The 21,453-nt window shown below is 33.2% G+C and overlaps 1 protein-coding gene across 1 annotated transcript in view; it reads left to right on the top strand.

Annotated features, from left to right (window-relative positions):
• LOC126775142 (cell adhesion molecule Dscam2) overlaps positions 1-21,453 on the top strand; it is a 232,919-nt gene that overhangs the window by 160,579 nt on the left and 50,887 nt on the right. Inside the window, exons 4-7 of the mRNA XM_050496926.1 lie at positions 14,256-14,454; positions 15,059-15,214; positions 19,275-19,406; positions 19,982-20,117. Of these exons, the coding sequence (XP_050352883.1) occupies positions 14,256-14,454; positions 15,059-15,214; positions 19,275-19,406; positions 19,982-20,117 (623 nt within the window). The remainder of the gene's footprint in view (positions 1-14,255; positions 14,455-15,058; positions 15,215-19,274; positions 19,407-19,981; positions 20,118-21,453) is intronic.

Raw genomic sequence — 21,453 nt, 5'->3', positions numbered from 1 at the left:
ATCATTACTGGCTAGTCATATTTTAATGTTAATGTCATATAAAAATCGCTAGATAATGTTCAAAATAAGAAGGCGATAAAATAATAGATATTTTTATAACAATAAAAACTTAAAGAACGAATAAAAAATATTTTTTCTAGACGTGTCAGCGAGCGTTCTAGTTTCATCCCTAAAAGGTCGCAAAAAATTGCTAAACAAAAACGAAAGGGGTCACATTACCCCGAGGTTAAAAGCAGGCGTGGCAAAGTGGAGCTGAGAACAATACGGTATACGGGTCGCGTCAAAGAAAAACTAATGAAGTGCTTTTACGAAATTGAATAATACGCGATGCAAATCAAAGGTTATCCTTAGGTTTTCAAACTCTTTGATTACATATTAGGTAATTATTAAGAAAATATTCGTGAGGTTACAAGCTGTTAATCACTTAACGGAATCCTTCGTCTCTTTTTTTATCAGACAATAACTATTTAACAGTTATTATATATTATTTAACAGTTCTGATAAAATATTATTACCTTAACGTTTTATAATAAAAATAATATAAACATTACAATTTATAAGCGCAATAAATACACATTAAAACAATTTTATAACATATTTATTCGTTATAGAAGCATGTCACTCACTTTTTGATACTCAAAATAAAAACTACCATCGACTTATAAAATAAATTACAAAGAGCTGAAATGAACCGTCAACAAAAACTTTCAATTGCTTATAATATTAAAATAGTTTACAATTTTCAACATTAGAAAGCAATCGTTAGGTATCCATGAACACACTAATAACCTTTTATTCACAAACTTTCTTTTTCATTTTTTTAATAATGCTCGACATACCCACACATACACACAAAAGCATTAGTTAAAGTAAAGTTTTGAATTACGAAAAATAAGCTTTGAATAATTTTCTTTCATATACAAAGATATGTTATACAACAAATCTCATTTGAAAATAAGTATAGTTAGAGCCTTTTTCACTTCGTCTTATGTAAACAATTTTTTTATATCTCTTATGCATATGTTTCATAATTTAAAAACTACTCGCTTAAAATAATTTTTATTTATTATCAAAAGTTACTTAATAAAAAAAATATTATGAATAAATAAGATAACAATTAAATTAGCTGTTGTTATATATTTTCAACATTTAATGTTATTTGAATCTTAATAACCAGTCAAATAAAAATAATTAAAAATTAAAATATCTATAATATTAAACATTAATTATTAATACTTAAACATAACTTGAAGCTTAAATAATAAATTCGAATTGCTTTCCGAGCACTCAAACTCTTGAAGTTTGATTTCCTAAAAACTTTTCAATATAAATATAATTTGTTAACGTAATATTGTAGGGACCTTTATCAATAGCTGAAAGGGCTCACAAATTCTAAGTATTTCCTTATAAAGTACTTAATATTGTTAATAAACGTATAACAAGGCACTAACAAACAATCCTTTCCGTTTCTTAAGTTTAATTTACAAACAAAGTCACAGCGATCAAAGAAAACAATACTTATGAAACTAATTTAATTAGAAAACAAATATATTGTTTTTTATTTAATATTCTTTCGAAATTATATTGTTTAATAAATATCATATTATTTATTATATTATATCTAACTTTATTTGATCCATGTACTTAAATAAATATAATTTATTATACTTGATTCTATTACCATCCGATCATGAAATGTTAGAAAGTGATACGCGACATTCACTGTAATAATTATAACATTTAAATGAGTTCTTAAAAGACTAGCAGTGCTGCTGGTTTAAAATCTGTAATTAAATAACTAGTACAGTGTCTTCTTGTGTATTGAGTATAAACAATATATACTCATTTTTCTTTAAAATATCAACTATTTTGAAAATGAATATATATATTGAATTATTAGTATATTAATTGATATATATAATATATAACACGTAAATAATAGAAGAGTAACAGTCTTTATGTGATTCACTGTGGGGCTATTGAATGGAGTAATAATTCCATCTCGCACTAAAATGCGGATTGGTGGATACGCATAAGGCAGTTTTCTTCCTTCACAGCCGAGCACTAAATTACAAACTACAAATTAAGCAAGGGAATATTTAGTAGCTTGCACAGCTTGAAAGCCGAGATGGCCCTGTGGTAAGAACACGTGAATCTTAACCGATGATCGTGGGTTCAAACCCGAGCAAGCACCACTGAATTTTCATGTGCTTAATTTGTGATTATAATTCATCTCGTGCTTTACGGTGAAGGAAAACATCGTGAGGAAACCTGCATGTGTCTAATTTCACTGAAGTTCTGCCACATGTGAATTCTACCAACCCGCATTGGAGCAGCGTGGTGGAATAAGCTCCAAACCTTCTCCTCAAAAAGAGGAGAGGAGGCCTTTAGCCCAGCAGTGGGACATTCACAGGCTGTTACGGTTACAGCTTGTATTCAAGCTAAGACAATCTAAAAAAACAGCTCACATAGTTACTATTATCACTAGCAATGTATCAATTGTATCGTATAGTACGGCCTCGTCCTGTCAAGTATTCCCTCTAGATCTTTCGATTTTTCCAGACACTCGCTTCGCATAATACATTCGACAAAAAAAAATCAAAATACGGCCTCAATAAAAAGACATTTGAGACCTACCAACGCTAACACGTCGATGCCATTATATTTACGTAAAAATAACGTTCTTTGTTAGAATATTCTCAAGTATTCTTGAGGTAAAATTGAAATATCTTTCGTATTTGCATATGGATACAATACCCAGCAAATACGTGGTACATTGAGAACTATCTCCGCAGCGTTGTCCTGTTCAAATATTCGTCCTTTGCCTGGCTCATATATAACCGATATTTTCTATGACGAAAAAAGGAATGGATGACTTTTATGAATCAATATATTTTATATTCTATCTAATGTTATGTTTGTATAAAGTAGCCTTTAAATTCACCTTTCATTTAGAGGTGGGTTGGAGCTTTTTCCACAACATTGCTCTTATATTTGCTAGTGGATAAACATATGGAAGATTTCACACACACAGGCTTCCTCGCGATGTATTCTTTCACCACTGAGAACAATGTAAATTATAAACACTAATTAAGCGCATGAACATTTAGTGAGCTATCTTGTTTTTTTTTTATAAAATAAATAAAATAACAGAATAAAATGGTGTAAATAAAATCCGAATCAAAATTATCGTAAACTCCTTCGCTTATAAAGCTTCATAAACGGTAAGAACCTGAAAAAAGGTTTGTAGTCCGTTAGAACTTACAAACCTTTTTTCTAGCCGTTTGGCTGACCTTCAAACAAAGCCCAACTTCCATCAAAGTTGAAACTATGAGGGTAACATCTAAAACTTATTATTTTCAAGGGAGTAATCCTTTTATTTTGTTTCTTTGTTGTAAAAAGAAACTTCTAAATTATATAAAATGGTAACTTTTTCATGCTACGTTCGTGACTTAGGTATATCCGGAATATGAATAGATTCCTTAAAACAAATACAAGTTCTCCCAATAAAGAATATACACGTAGTACATACGATTTTTTTTACTCACTATATGTGGAAAAATGAACGTCACCTTTTTTGTAATCCGTTCCTTTACAACTTATCCGAATGATGTCTGGTTGCTATATTCAAAAAAGTAATCGTTTCCCTCACGGATAGTAGTACTAGTAGTCTTTAAAAGTCTAGATAAATTTCAACCGCTCGTCCTTTACACGCCGCTCTCGGCGCACGATCTCATTTCTATGCTTTTTCGCAACGAACGCTTCTATATTTATGTATGTTAGTGTTGCAAATATTTAATAAATTATTCTGAAAAATATGGTATGTCAACCTTGAAAATATAATTTACTTTAGACACAAAATTTTATTTTTACATTCAAACTGGATTTACCCGAGCAAAATTAAATAAAAGATAAGAAATTTTGCTCTATTTCCCTCTTAATTCGGACGCTATCATTGGCTAGCTAGTTAAGCTTTAGCTACTTTATTAGATAAAAATAAATATTTAAGATTTACAGATGTACTGCTGTTGGAAAACAGGTTTTTTATCCTCTAATTTTTTTTTTTTTTATAGAATAGGAAGGCGGACGAGCATATGGGCCACCTGATGGCAAGTGGTCACCAACGCTCTTAGACATTGGCATTGTAAGAAATGTCAACCATCGCTTATAGCCAATGCACCACCAACCTTGGGAACTAAAATTTTATGTCCCTTGTGCCTGTAATTACACTGGCTCACTCACCCTTCAAACCGGAACACAACAATATCAAGTATTGCTGTTTTGCGGTAGAATATCTGATGAGTGGGTGGTACCTACCCAGACGAGCTTGCACAAATGTCAAGGCCCTCCCTTCTCTGCCGCTCTCTACGCCCTTACGACTGCTATACTCTATCACACCATATACTATGTCGCTGTATACTATAATAATAAGAAAATAGTTTTTTTATTAAAGAAACTAGTTTTTATTTTAAAAAAATTAATTATATATTTAATAACCATCACTTTCGATGTTCAGCCACATATATATTTAAAATAAAACTGCCATGCTTAAGGCAATTTTAGGAAAAGCAGACTATTATATATAGAGACACGTGTCACTTGTCCTCCCTCCATAGTCTCTGACATTGTCAATGCTGCATACATTCAACGAGCCCCTGACATTGCCACCCATGACTCCAGACTTATGTATACCTATGCTATTGTCTGAAATTACACACCGCTTTGTATTGTTGAGCTTCGGTACGAGGCGTTTACGCCAACACGCGACAATACGGGATGGTACGACTATTTAATAGAATGTTGGACATTACTATACAGGTACTTGCTACCCACCTTGTAATATTGCCACTAGGATAATTTCAAATAAAATAATTAAGAGATATTCTGTCCTTTATATTTTTTAAGATAATTAATGAAATGATTGTATATTTATTTAATTGTAAAACTTTTTGTTCCAGTATACACATTAACACTCGTTAAAACATTTTTTTTTTTCAATTATTCTTCAATGATATATTACTTACACGTATAGCACTCATTAAAATTTAAAGAGCCGAGATAGCCAAATGGTTAGAGCACTTGAATCTTAAACGAAGACTGCGTGTAACCACACAAGAATGTTTTAGGACTATTTTCATGTCCTTAATTTGTGTTTATAATTGATATCGTGTGCGGCGATAAACTAAAACATCTCATATATCGTTTGTATGATATCAGTGTATCCACCAGCCCGAGCATTGAAGCAGCGTGATGGATTAACTACCAAACTCTTTTCCGAAAAAGAAAAGGCCTTTTATATTAACTTTTAATTTTGATATAAAAAATATAGAACAGCGTTTGTTATGACTTAGGTCCAAGCATGTTTTGTTCTATAATATTATGAAAATAGATTTGAAAATAAATCGAGAGGGTGTTTAGAGACATTAGTTATGTCTTAGCAAACCAATTACTTAATGTTCTATTGAAGTCTATCTTCAATGCGACTATGTGTTTATGTCATTGCAATCTTAGTTAAATTGCAATTGTTACTGGATTTGATTTGATTTGAATCTAAAGATATGCAAATTTAGAGAAACGTTCCAACTCCTATATTAACTTCAATATTGTGTAGTTAGATTTGTACATACAAAGTAAATTTGTGTATATCATTCGCCTATTAAAATCGACTTAAATTTATAATTCAATTACTTTATTATTAGAAATACTGTAATTATTTTTTTTATAAATTACACTTTAAATATTATAAAACAAATTCATATTTCGCGTCTATCTTTTATATAATATATAGTATTTAAATGTATTATTTACCTTAGTTTTGTTTATTATGATTATGTTTTCTCTAAAGTAAAGGATGACAAAGCGATGTTGATAATAAAAAAAACAGTGATTCGAAAATGTGTTGGACAAGCATTTTTTTTATTGCCAACAGTATAAAATAGCTTTGGTCTTACCTGCAGACTTTGAAATTACCTGCAGATAAAGTTAGTTCAATCCACTATCACAGCTTACATTGAAAATTTGCACTGTAGAGATTGGAAAAAACATTGGGGTGTATCGCCGTAGATTAACTATTTATAAATTGTATATGAATATTCTTTTACATTTTAAAAATGTACATGGGGATTTTGCAAACAACAGAATATTTCGTGTGTGATATAATATTACACTTTGACACTTAGTTTTAAGCTCAAAAGGATTTTCCATGCTTTTCTGGCACAAATTTTATAAAAATGCTACGCTGAAAATGCCCGATTTGAGAAGCGTAAATGAGACATGCTAGGGATATAAATACGAAAACTATTTACATAGTAAATCATTTATATATTATATTGGTAACATAAAAAGGATAAACTAATACAGATGTCTACGGAGTTATGCATATAACATAAGTCATTCAAAGTTTAACACTGCACTTACATTCACAGCGTTCGTATTGAATGTATAACACGCTCATTTTATTCTATTCATTCTCCTCGCAAACACGTAGGTGTTGAACCACAGGGTGCCCGAACTTTCCTCCACTCATTTACCATCCGGCAAACATATGTCCAACCGCAGGCGAGAACCAACTTTGTAGAACTACATAAAGGGCCAAACTTCATAGTTCTCATCTAAACTATTAGTTTTGTCTTTGTTTTGATCCAATAATTGTAAGCACATCGTTATTGCTTAATAATATATCTGATAACTCCATAGACAAAGTAACATTTTGACATAATAAGGATCCGTCTTGACTCAAGGTCAATAAATATAAAAAATAAAAACCTTTGTCAATAAATCGAGAAACTATGACCAAAGTAAATCTACTTAATTATTCGTACTGACAAAGCCCTAAGATACGACCAGTAATGCATATTTAATTGGCTTTCAATGATTTTCTTATAAAATTTTGGTTAATACACTAATTAGGCTTGAATATTCAACAATCTGAATAAATTATTCTTAATTGGAAGAGTAAGATAAGAAGTAAGGCGAAGTATTTTGTTCGAGCAACTATAAATACTACCCAAGTTTTTCTTACAAATTGGTATATTATAACTCATTAACACATAATTTAATAATTTCTCTAATTGGCTTATCAAAATGAAAACGAAACAATAAATGCTATTTCATCCAATTAAAAAAAAACTAGTTCAGTAAATTATATAAAATGTTAGATTGAAAGAAATTTTAATACATAATAACTAAATTGATATTACTTTATATTTTGCGTATAATTAATGCAGATACAGACCAAAATAAAATATTACAAAAGTTAAAAGATTGAACATAAACCAAGTAAGTAAATATAATAAATATAATAGTAATGGATTAGTAAGTATGTATACCGTTTTTAATATAATTAAATCAACCTTCAAAAAAACGTATTAATATTTGAAATATATACATAATGAAATATGGTATCACCGAAAAGTGAAAACATAAAAGAATTAAAACGGTATATTATTGCAGATACGCAGCATCTGGCTGCCGGGGAAATGCAAATGGCGCGGAAAAATGCAAATATGTGAATAGTGCCGCAAACTATCGCGCGCCAATTTACCTACTCTCGCGAATTTTGCGTACCGTTATAGTATGAACTTTCAGATCTGTTTATTTGATATTTTAATTTGTTTATGAAATATACTAAACTTTAGTCTTATCATAATAGTTTAATGATTGATTAAATTATTAAATATAAATAATAGAATGGAATGATTTTGTTAGATTATTATTTCAGATCCCATATCTGAATCACTCGAAGGACTGTATGAATGAATGAATGAAATTATTGATGTGACGCTTCGATTTTAGGATTAGTTGCTGAATAACGGTATGTAGTAGAATTTGGACTTGAATTGAATTTCTAATTGCTCGAAGATTAATTTCACAATTAACTCATAGAAAATAGATGAGGTATTTTAAATAATTATATTTTTTTGGACTGTAAGCCATTAATTTGACCCTACATTCGGTCACACTTAAAAATTTATTTAACCCAATCTCAACACTGGTGGTACGGTCGTACTTTGTGCAAGCTCGTCTGGGTAGGTACCACCCACTCATCAGATATTCTACCGCAAAACAGCAATACTTGATATTGTTGTGTTCCGGTTTGAAGGGTGAGTGAGCCAGTATAATTACAGGCACAAGGGACATAAAATCTTAGTTCCCAAGGTTGGTGGCGCATTGGCTATAAGCGATGGTTGAAATTTCTTACAATGCCAATGTCTAAGGGCGATTGGTGACCACTTACCATCAGGTGGCCCATATGCTCGTCCACCTTCCTATTCTATAAAAAAAAAAAAAAACATCGTGAGTAAATCCACCAAACCTACTGATTTCCGCAATGCTGCTAATGAGATCCTTTTTAACTAGAAAACCGACACCACCCTGGGAGAGGTTATCACCTTCGCGGAAGTAGAGTAAGTTACCGGACTCTAGAGTTATCGTGTCCTCCCCCTGTCTTCGGACTTCAGATAACCCCAGTATATGCCAGTTTATATGACTTAACTCTACTTCTAATTCGGCGAGGTTATGGTCCAGCCTCATTTTGCCATGTGCAGTCGTTTTATACGGTAGCCTGCCGTGAACCGGTGATTCTTAGCACCCCCTGCCCTGCCGATACCGCGACCGCTACCTTGGTCGGGCCTAGCGGACTTGCCGGTAACTGGGAGCCTTTTTTTTGGGCGCATCTGCTATTAAGGAGGGTTTGCCCATACACGCCGCGCTGGGCAGGCGTGCTGGCGAGCGCAGTAGGGGGGTAAGATGTTTATGGGGGGGGGACGCTGCTGCCCATCCCCCCTTTTCCCCGTCCCTCAGTCGCCTCTTACGACACCCACGGGATGAGATTGGGGGAGTACTATTCTAAGTCGGTACTCCACGGCAAATGTATATATTTATTATTACAACATATCAAAACTAATATTATAAATGTGAAAGTAACTCTATCTGAGTGTTACGCTTTCAAAACTAAGCCACTGAACCAATGTTGATGAAATTTCGTATGAAGCAAGCTTGAACCTAAACTAAAGTAAGTAATAAATAAACTTTACACTTACTTTAATCATATACTAAATGATTATTATTAATAGTTTCGATTTCACGTAAAATATGATTTACTTACCAGAAGAAAGTGAGGGGCTGAGCGTGATTCCAAAGTCAGTATTGTAAATTAAAGACATCTCGTCATTAACAACTGACTTTATTCTTTTATTACTAGCCTGGTATTAACTAACTACAACATCTTCCCCTTTTAAGTATATTGATAATTAAATTTAAACAAAACAAAGTAATGCCTGACAAAATAAAAAACTTAAGAACTAAAATAATTAACATAACTAAAACCTTTTCCCTTTAATTTAAATATAAAAAGATAACAATAACCAACACATTTCTTAACATAAAACAAATAAATTATTTAAATGTATTCCGAGCTAGACGTTGCTTAGCAATTTCTTTGGCTCTACGAAAAGGTCTAGTGATGTAGGTTTTTCGATGTTTATTAAATTATCATTTGAAATATTCAAATCTTTAAGTACAGGCAAATATTCTGATAAATTAACATCCTCGTTGGCGTCACTAAGCACTTCAAAACTGTTGTCGATAACTGGGTTTACGTCTAAATTACCGGTCTATATCAGTTTGCACAATGTATGATCTAGGAGCATTAGCATGTCCGACTACTTTACCTCTACTCCTATATTTTCCATCTATACAAATAACCTTTGTTTAAAATCGGTTGAGTTTTACAACGTTGATCATAATACATTTATAGCTTTATTTTGTTCATTAATCATAGTATTATAATCTAATGGATCAACAGGCTCAGGTTTTAATATATTAGAATTTACAGGTAGCTGACAACGTAATCTTTAAAGATTATGTTGTAATCAGCTTCTATGTTCAACTTAAAATTTTTCTTTCTGTAAATAGAAATAAGTTCCTGACTCCACTTCTCTGAAGTTATTTTTTTACCTTCTATAACAGAAATTTAAAAAGTGCTAATTAAAAACCTAGTGTGGTCAGAATCGAACTTCTACTTATACATTGCTAACCGGCCCGTAAACCGTTCTACTAACGTATATAATATTAAAAAGGCAATAATTTAATTTTTAAAAATCATCAATTGCCCTCAAAACAAAATTCTTGGACTCTGCTGTCTGCTCTGAATTCCTCAAAAGTAGTCACGCGTCTCTACATATATATGGTAATTCAATCATACTTAAAATACAACGATATAGTTACTGCACACTACAGTTCTTATTAATTTTATTATATTTTATTATTCTCACGAGGAATATTTGAAGTTCCTACTAACAGTTGATTGAGATACAACATGTCTTAATCCTGTTGTGTGTACAGATAATTATAATAGCATTTCCATTACCTATCATTAAAACGTTCTCAAAACCTAAATCTCAATAAAACTAAAAAATATATAACAGATAAGGAATAAATGTACTGCATACATCTAAAGTCGTCGTCCTCGTAAGAGCTGATTGTCAAATCCTTTTTCGTTCAGTATATAACATAACCTTAAATAAATGTTATAATAAGAAACTGTTATGTTCATTGTATATATATAAGAGGTTACTTAGTAGAAGAGCTTCCATATCTCAAATAATATTAATCTAGTCAGATTTCGGCCACGGCGGCCAATCTCAAGAGAGATTAGCCAACTGCGCAGAAGATATTATAGTGCACAAGTGTGTGCGCAAACATAGGTGCACTCTCTATTTCCTAACCGTCATAGTCCGATAGAATGGCAATCCGACATGACCGGAAAGAGTTCAGGTGCAGGAACACCGGCTGTACGTTATTTCCGAGGCACGAGAGTGTACACATTTCCAACTCCCAGACTACGGGCTGCTACTGAGAATTTTCGACTGAAAAACTCAATAACTTTTTATTGACCTAACCTGGGATTTGAACCCAGGACCTCCGGATCTGCGGCCTTACAGTCACTAGACCAATGAGGCAGTCATCTCCTCATATATTCTACCGTCAAAGAAAAATTAGTACTGTTGTGTTTCGGTTTAAAGGGTGAGTTAACAAGGGGCATAACATCTTAGTTGGTGACGCATTGATGATCATCATCAGACCACTGGTGACCACTCACCATCAGATGGCCCATTTACCAGACTGTCTACATATAGGTATTAAATATATCTACAAAAATATTATCTTTACACATGAAACATTGCAATTAAATTGACAAGGTTAAATGGAATTGACTTAGACAAGTATCGGAAAACAGATTAGAAATTAGTTCCTCAACTTTTTTTTGGAAAGAAAAAAAAATGTAAATTCGTTTCGAAATAAATGCTAATACAAGAAGTTGTTCGGGCAAAATAGCACTAGGGAGTAAAATTTCACCCTTATAACGTACCCAAGTGATCCCACAAGGATTATAAATTACGTGCTGCGTTCTCGTATGAACTGTCATGAAAAAGAGAACGTATCAAAAAGTTTGTTTCGGTTTTATTCAGAGCTTGAAATAATGTGTCGTGTGAAAAACCTTAAATAAAAGAATGAGAAGGAGTAATTGATATGTTTTTAATTTGACATAGACAAGTAAATGGATTCTTAATTTACCTTCACATGGATTGTCCGGGTGCTTAGTGCGCATTACAAAACAGAAAATCTTAGTCTATTAATTAATCGGGTGATTCTGGTCTACTCTTCCGGAATAGACATATAATATTATGTGCGTGTAATAACATAGCATAGCATAGCAACAAGCATAACAACAAGCATAACTTGAGTTGTCTGTCGGTTGTTTGAGGTAAAATCTGTGTAGTGTTTCCTTCTTTTTTAGTCCTAGTGTTTCTTTTTTATAAACAATATTTTTTTGTTTTTATTTGTGATGATCTTATATGGTGGGTTAGTACCACCCACAGCTTCAGTCACCGCGAGGGAAGGTTAGCAGGTTTAGGTACTCTTTGTCTTTTTCTATAGTTCTAACAACATGTATGTAAATTATCATTACGATCGGCTGAGTAGTTAAGACGTGAAAACGTATAAAAAATTTACGTCCTCATTTATAAAATTAGTTTTTATTAAATAAATTGTATATAACAATTGTATCGCTGGCTATTATTTTAATAAGTATGTATGTTTACGTCTGTGAATTGAAACCGCGAATGCTGTCAACAAGGTTTACGCAATGAAAGATGAATTAAAATCGCAACCGTAGCTTTGGTTAACGCCTCGAACACTCGCCTCTGTTTTTTATGACCATTTCCAAGTTGTGGTCACTAATAACGTTGCTAAGAGCAGCATGCTGAGAAGATATTTCTAGTGTATAATAGATTAACTCTTAGTTGATCTATTTTTATTTAATTTATATTTTAATGTTATTGATTCACTTTTGTAAAATACTATTTTAAATTTTACACTACATAGACGATTGTTGTAATATTATACACATGATTGATGCTATAACTGCTACTTATACCCTTCCTTCGCAAGTTTACGCATGTTGCTCTCGATGTCACCGCCTAACTGTGATATCAATTCCATCGCCCACAAAGAAATTTGCTAACTCCTTTCTTTAGCGCACTTCCAAAAAAAAGGAATTCTTTACCAGCTCCCGCGTTCCCCTCTTCTTACAACCTGGGTTCCTTCAAACGAGACGTAAATAGGCTTCTTGCAGGCCGGCAAGGCGAAGGCGGCTAATGCAGAATATTCTTCCCAACTATACTGGCCATTGTCGCGTTTGGACTCTACTACCACTTACCATCAGGTGAAGGAGTCATTTGCCTTCCCAGTAAATATAAAATGTATATAAATATATTGTGTTGCTGCCTATTAATAAATCTGCAGGCAGAATAAAAATCATAAAATAAATAAGATAAGATACACCAAATGCAACGACAACATAACTGTAGAGATACAAAGTGTTCAAGCGGTTACATAAATAAGAGCAAAAACAAAAAACAACAACAACAATAAAAGCAAAACTGACGTAGAGGACAACGATTGGTCCTGTAACGCAAGATTAAATTATAATGACCTGACCTATCAATTGAGTAAAGCGCATATCATTCAATACGCTTTTTATTTTAATTCCTATCGTTAACACAAATAAATAAAAAAATTTAAAAAGTGTATCACATAAGGTAAAATCGATTATATATTAAGTACACGTGTCTGTTGCCGTATTTACCATAAGGTAAAAAAAAACACAATGCTTCCTTAAGTAAAATAAAATAAATCGTTTATGAATTCAATTTATGTACTAAGTTTATACTTTCGTTAAATTTTTGTTCCGCAATTGTAGGTACGCATACGACATACATAAGTAAATTCTCGTAAACGTGTACTGTTATTGCTTTCTTCGCAATACGTGATTCTAATAAATAAAGAACAATCACGAGTAACTATTACGTGCGAATATTTTCCCGTACGTATACACGTAATACGTAACCACGGTTAATATTTACCGAAATCTAGATGTGAAGTCCTGTTAATATCCCACTGCTGGGATAACGCCTCTCGAACGATAAGGCTCTCCCTTTGAGTATTAGGAGCTATTTTCATCACGATACTTTAATGCGTATTAGTGTTTACACAAGAAGCAGATTTTTTCATCTCATGCAGATTTCCTTCCGACCAGTAACCCCCAAGAACGAGATGAAAATTCAATAGCCTGAAACCACAATATTTTGATAAGATTCAAGTTTTCTGACCACTGAGTTTTGAAGTGTACGTTGATGCTATATTATAACGTTATACAACGGTAATGATAATATTTGGTTTATATATGAATGTTACAATAGTACAGTGGCACTGCCTTCATTAATTTCTGTTTTGCCTACAGGTTGACGTATAAAAGCCTTCAGGCATTAAGTCCGCCCTTTGTTCCAACTGATATTGTTGGTCAATAGTAATTACATTATAATATATATACCTAATGCCTTACCTTAATACCTTAAATTTAAAATTACTTTTTCTTTAAGTAAAATTTTTAAAGATTTGGAATAGAGAAATAATAAAATAAATTAAAATAAATGTTTACAAGCTAAAAAGACTTCGACAAAAAAATACCAATTAAATTCAAACATAATGAGTGTGTAATTCACCGTTTATTTGCAGATTTCCATATAATGGTCAACTTCTTTAATCGCCTTCTTATTTTTCTCTGTAATCAATTATAATGATTCCATTATTAGCGGATTGCTCAAACACAATTTACAAACACACAAATATATATAACTACATAACGTAGTAAGCACAAATGACACATTAACTTTATTAAATCTTTGTTACAGCTGGACTGGCTGCTATCAGATAATAGCCCGGTGACGTCACTGGCGGGCCTTCGTAGAGTGCTTGCTAACGGTTCTTTGGAGCTCTCACCGTTTTCCGCGGAGCACTATCGCCGCGACGTCCACGCAGCCACATATAGATGTAGGCTGCGGATGAGCGGCGGGTTCGCTGTTCTGTCTAAGAACATACACGTGCATGCGGGTAATTAAAAACATATGCAACTTTAGTAAAAAACTGAAATAAGAAATTCATAAAGTTGTAAATCGAGTTTTTTTAAACGAAAGACAAAATGAAACATAACATGAGTAATATTTATTTCTTTAATCTTAAATCCCTTCCTTTTTAAGTCCACGCGAGCTGGTTCTCGATGTCACCGCCTAACTGTGACATCAATTCCATCGCGAACAAAGAAATTTGGCAACTCCTTTCTTTGTCGCACTTCCAAAAAATGGAATTCCTTACCAGCTCACGTGTTCCCCTCCTCTTACAACCCGGGTTCCTTCAAACGAGGCGTGAAGAGGCATCTTGCGGGCCGGCAAGGCGAAGGCGGCTAGTGCAGAACGTTTTTCCCGTCTGTACTGGCCGTCGTCGCGTTTGGACTCTACTACCACTTACCAACAGGTGGAGTAGAGTCATAGCTAAAGAAACAACAGTATGTATTGAATGTGATGTGATGAACGGTGATGAATTACAAGCTTCTTCTCTTATGAAGAGAGTATGACTTAATATAAATCGAAATATTCTTAAAATGTTTTTTAATGGATAATTTATAGCTTACTAACGTTTTTTTTTTTTTATGATACAGTTCTAAACGTACCGTGGGAAGTGCACGTGGCAGACGAGTATGTGATGGCGGGCAACGCGGCGGTGTTGCGATGCATCGTACCATCGCACTGCGCCGAGCGAGTCGGAGACACTGACTGGTTCACAGATGATGACACCAGCGTCTTCAAATATTTAGGTTTCATTTTTAACTTATTTCCTACAAGTTTCCTATGCGATTTAAGGAGGGATGGGGTGGTAGGAGATTTCAGGTATTATGTATAAAAAAGTAGCCTATATCCTTCATCTGAGTTCAAGCTTGATTCATACAGAATTCCATAAAAACCGTTTGTGTGGCTTAGCCGTAAAAGCGTAACAGTCAGATATATAGACAGAGTTACTTTCGCGTGTATAGTATAGATAACATAAGCCTTGTGACCATTATTATTTGGTATTAATATTATGACAAGGTATTATAAGCTCACATTATAATTACCATTATGCTTGATACCAGAATTTCAGCGTTTAAGTACTTTTTATTAACATTCCATGTAAGTTTTTTTTTGTTATAATTGTGTTATTTCATGAAAGTACATGTTAGGTGCAACCATTATTAAAATTTGCTAATTTAGTCGACTTATCATAAAACGGAATCTTTTTTTCAGTATTATAAGTAATAAAAATAAAACTTATATTAAAAAATGCATTAATAAACAAATCTTATTAATTATTCCATAATGATTCATGTGGCAATATTAGGTAAATAAGTTATAAATATATGTACCGAAATGAATGTTAAGGAGTGCCATATCATAAATTTTCCCTGGTTGTTTTCGATATAATCTTCGTTCCGAATCGTTGAGCAGCAGAGCTATATTGTAAAAATATTTCGACATTTTACAAGTGAGGTACGAAGTGATATCTCACTTGTGCGACACGCTATTTCGATACTTATATCCTTATAGCGTTATGACTGTTAAAGTCATTATCGCATATCATTTTCTGACATTTCACGATCATGTTCTGCGGTGAGTTTCAAGCTCCTACAATATTACTCTACTGGATGTTTTCGCACCAAAGACTTGCATTTTCGATTAAAAGAATATGTTATCTGTCTTTAAGAAAGATTTAAAAAAGCTCATGTTATTAGTCAATTCAGTGTTTTAAATAATGAATGTCTTTTCAAGAATTTTAAGACAAGTTAATTTAAATATATATATGTATTGTTGACATGACATGACATGACATGACATACGGTGCCGAAACGTGGACACTAACTGCGGGACTAGTCCACAAATTCAAAGTCGCTTAGCGTGCTATGGAGCGAGCTATGCTCGGAGTATCTTTGAAGGATAAGATCAGAAATGAGATTATCCGGAAAAGAACCGGAGTCACCGACATAGCTTGCAAAATTAGCAGGCTGAAGTGGCAGTGGGCTGGTCACGTATGTCGTAGGACCGATGGCCGTTGGAGCAGACGAGTCCTAGAGTGGAGACCGCGAATCGGCAAGCGCAGCGTAGGGCGCCCTCCAGCCAGGTGGACCGACGACCTTAAGAAGGTGGCGGGCACCAACTGGATGCGGAAGGCGGAGGACAGGGAGCTTTGGCGCACCTTGGGAGAGGCCTATGTTCAGCAGTGGACAACGATTGGCTGTTGATTTTTGATTTTGATGTATTGTTTTTATGCTGTCCAGTAATTATGACATTTATAGACGCTTGCTCTTTTCACTAAGAACTCGTAGAAGTCTTAAAAGTCCAAGTATATTTTGGGTAACAGAGTTTTTAATTGCCTTTTAGTATAACTATCCCATATCAAGAGCAAATAACATAAGTATTTAGAAGCAATGTCTGGGAACGTAGCGGAATTCCTTTGATTTGTCAATTTATCAAGGTCCATGACATGTATGCTGTTCATGAAAAGTGTATTTTTTTTAAACAATTGTACGTTATATACGTTCATATGTGTCAATAATGGTTTTATTATTCTCAGATCGCTATTTCCACATTTAAAAAAATGAGAAATGTAGATGTTGAACGCTGACATAAGCTTACTTCTTTACTTATTAAATATATCTAGAAAAAATCAGTATCCGTTGTAGAAATTAAATAATTCCTTATAAGTAACTCCTATAAAATTTATGTACTTACATATTTTAAAATAATAATAATAATAGCAGTCGACTCTTCCAGGCTTCTCGTCACCCTGTTTCTGTACGCTCGACGATTCAAAAGCACTTATGAAAACATATCCCAGTAAAAATAATTTGAATAGTAATTAATCGACTAATTGCACATCGCGAGACGAGTACTTCATAACTTTTGTGCGGTTTTTAAAAATTCTACAAAAGCTAAAATCGGAATTTTATTTTTTTGATCGAGTCTGTCATTACCTTTGGCAAAGCGCGATTAATTCTGTGTCGGCCATTTCGAAAAACTCTTCAAAACTATGTCCAATACATTGAAGAACCTTAATCCTTTTTATATATTGATTGATTTTTTTTTATAGAATAGGAAGGCAAACGAGCATATGGGCCACTTGATGGTAAGTGGTCACCAACACCCATAGACATTGGCATTGTAAGAAATGTCAACCATCGCTCAAATCACCAATGCGTTACCAACCTTGGGAACTAAGATGTTATGTCCTTTGTGCCTATAATTACACTGGCTCACTCACCCTTCAAACCGGAACACAACAACACCAACCTACCCAGACGAGCTTGCACAAAACTCTACCACCAGTTAAAGTTATAAAGAATATAATAATATTATAAGTGATAGTAGTTTTAATTTTGTCATTTCGCGTCACAAAAAACACACACAGCCATTCTTCAAAAATCTCAGAATCGATTTGTGGCTATTTTCTAATAATTTGTATTCGTTTTATAAATTCGAACACAACAAACCAAACGAGAAAAAATAAGCAGAAGACAACTTGTTATATTGTAACATGAGGTTTCATAGATGAGAACTATTAAATGAAAATCATAGATTACTAAGTTTATCACACTTAATATATATATTTAAAAAACAGCTAATATTTTTTTTAAACCACCAACCGTGAGAAAGTGGCGACGAAAGACTTTCTCATCAAAACACTTGGCAAGGGAGACGGCGTATGCAATTACGTTTTAATAACACATAACATTTTTGCGAAAAGGAAATTCACGTTATTTAAATAAAGCCCTAACTTTAGGCTCTAAGCCCAAGTGCACACTTCCATTAAAGCATCGACATAAGTAAAAATATAATTCGTTGGCTTTGGAAACATAACTGTAAAAGCATTAATTATATCTCCAACTTCTTTTACTTACATAAATAAAAACTTGAGACATTTAAAAAAAATGTCTTCTACTTAATGAAATAAGTGACAAACCGAATTTCAAACAGAGATTTAACACCGTCATGTACCAACTAAATATTGGCGGAAGTTATGAAATCGTAGTAATATTTTATGCTCATTACTATAATATTTTGCAATCGTAATAAAAGCAGTAAAAAAGTACAATGCATCACCGCACTGCGGCCTTTACTCGCCTAGCTACGCCACTGGCTACACACTTTTAGAAAACGCCTTTAATAACGTCAGACGTTTGTTTTAATGTAGCACTCGATTCGATTGTTGTGTATTTTGTAAATTAAAAATGTTTACTTATACTTTAAACCATGAAAAGGAAATTCGCGTATAACATACCAATAAATTTTAAATGTTACATTATTGTTCATAATATTTGTATTTACTATTCCAATTTAAGTTATTTATCGAGGATTCCTTGACAAATTTCATCATAGAGTGAACGCGTTAAAATCACATTACCACTTTATGAAGATGGGAACTGTACTCTTCTTAATTAGAATAATTAATAATAATACGAGCATATGTCATAATTACAATTTAATTTATTATATTTAGCAGCTGTCGCTATAATTGATGTACGAGTAGGCCCATAGCAATAACTAAACGCTTTAGTTATTTTACTGAACATAATTATTATATTAGACTACTATTATTATAAACTTGTTTCTATTTTGCGAGGTTTTGAGCTGGACTTAAGCCTCCATTAACTTGACATATGTCATTGCAACGATATATCGTTGATCAATATCTCGATATAAAATATATTTCATTCCAGGAATCATTTACAAATACCTCAAAATAACAACCCCACATTGAAAACAATCGACAATAATGAATACTCTCTTCACTGACTTGATTTTCCTACGTTAAACAATAGCTTTATTTATGCTTTTGTTGCCCAGGTTCAAAATACTTTCGTCTGGACGACGGGTCGCTTTACATAAGCGCGGTAAAGCCCGGCGAGCGGTACACAGCGTTTCGGTGCCGCGTGCGAGATCGCGTGACGGGATCTTTGTATTCTAGTCAATACTTTGGTAAGTAATTGTATCTTATCACCACTGCTTTCTATAAGAACTGACTTCGTATTTCTCTCGAAACATTTTCTTCGTTATTCGTATTCTTTCTCTAAATATTGAAAGTAACTTATGGTGATACGCTATTTTAATACGTGTATTCTTTAAATTTTGTTTGAAATTTCACGAGCGTGCGCTACTGTTAATTTGAGTTTGATTTTACATAATAACGACTTATATGAAGCAGCCATTGTAAACACTTACTATTATGATTACTATTTGTGACAAAAAGAGAGATGTTTCTTATAAAAAAATTTTTAACAAATTACTAACAATGTCCAAGAATGATACAGAAAAAACCTTTGTCTGCTTATTAATTTATTTATTAAAACGCCTATTTTAAGATTTAATCAGTGTTAAATATTTTGAAAAAAAAACTGCTATGACATCGTTTTTAAATTAATGTTTTAGATTTATTTATTTTAAGCAAAATATCTACGAAACAATCAAATTGAAGTTAAATATTTGGAGTGCTGCCTGTCCGCCTGTCTAAAGGAATTAAATTACGACTATTAAATAAGGTTTTATTCTCCCAGGTCATGTGATAGTGACGGAACCGAAGGGCGGCGTGCGTCCGCGCATCGCAATCGAACCTCGTTCCCGCAGAGTGTCAGTCGGACACGACGTGCGGCTGCCGTGTGTGGCCCACGCATGGCCAGTTCCCAGCTACCGGTGAGTTTTGCCTCATACAACAGGAATATGAATATGCAACCACAATATTTAACTTACTTACCCTTATTTATCACAGGAAGGCAAACGATCCAATGAGACAACTCATAAAAAAATATAAACCATTACTTACATCGTCTACACCATACATGTTTATCTGTGCATCTACAAAACCAGTGCAAATAAATTAAAAAAAATCCTTACTCAATATTTAAAAAAATAATTGCCAATGTTTGATACGCATGAAATAATTAATAACTCGGCGAATTAATAGATGACATTGTACCAGTTGGTACTTTATATTATTAATTAATATTGCCTTTATTTTGTTCTCTAGGATAGACTACATTAAGAGTTTAATATAATGAAAAATTAAATATAATAACTACCGGGCGTTGTAGATAGAAAAAGGATAGAAATGAGATTCGCCATGAGGGACGTGTAAGGGACGCGTGGGTGAAATCGTTAATTTTGCTGGCTTTGGGCGCCCTCTTAAATGGTATTTTTTTAAATGAATAGGAGACTTACAGATAGGCTACGAGATGGTAAGTGGTCACCTCATCTACTTACATTATCAGTATGAAAAATTAACCATTCTTAACATCGTCAACGCGCCACCAACCTTGAGACCTAAGATGCTGTGTCCCTTGTGCTTGTATTTTGACTGGCTCATTCACTCTTCAAACCGGAACACCAGAGTATTATTCTTTTTTTGGAGTAGAATGTATGATGAGTAGATGGTACTTACTCAGATAGTTTTGCACAAAACCCTACCACCAAGAAAATGTACTGGTTAAGCAATAGACAACTAATGATTACATTTTACATAATATATTATAAAATGTAGCAAAAACTCAATGGCACGGTCATCTCAACCCAAATGGCATTGAAATGGAACATAAATAAGGAGTGTCAAAGATTTGGGTAAATGGCTACTACGTGCGTCACGATCAGAAATTCAAAAGGTCAGAAATGGCCATTAAGACAAACTTCTGATTATTCGTAATAATCGAAAACCGTTATTATTGATCGAAAGCTTTTAAAGTAATTAGCGGGTCACATGCAGCCAAAATTAAATTAATTTATTTGATCCATCTGAGCAACTTTGCTGTATAATGTCAGATATTATTAATATAATCATTAAGCTGTAATGCTCAATGAATGATAAAACATATATTGAACCAAGTAGAGTTAAACATAAACAAAACTTTGCCAAATTAATATATTTAAATCTTTTGTAAAAAACATTAATAAATAAGGTATCTTGGTATTACTTAACACAAGATTCTCACCGGTTCTTCTTGGTAGAATCTCCTATCCGAATCGTTAGTAATTTTAC

The sequence above is a fragment of the Nymphalis io genome, chromosome 17, assembly GCF_905147045.1.
Source record: "Nymphalis io chromosome 17, ilAglIoxx1.1, whole genome shotgun sequence".
Lineage (NCBI taxonomy): Eukaryota > Metazoa > Arthropoda > Insecta > Lepidoptera > Nymphalidae > Nymphalis > Nymphalis io.
This window is presented reverse-complemented; position numbering and strand designations above follow the sequence as displayed.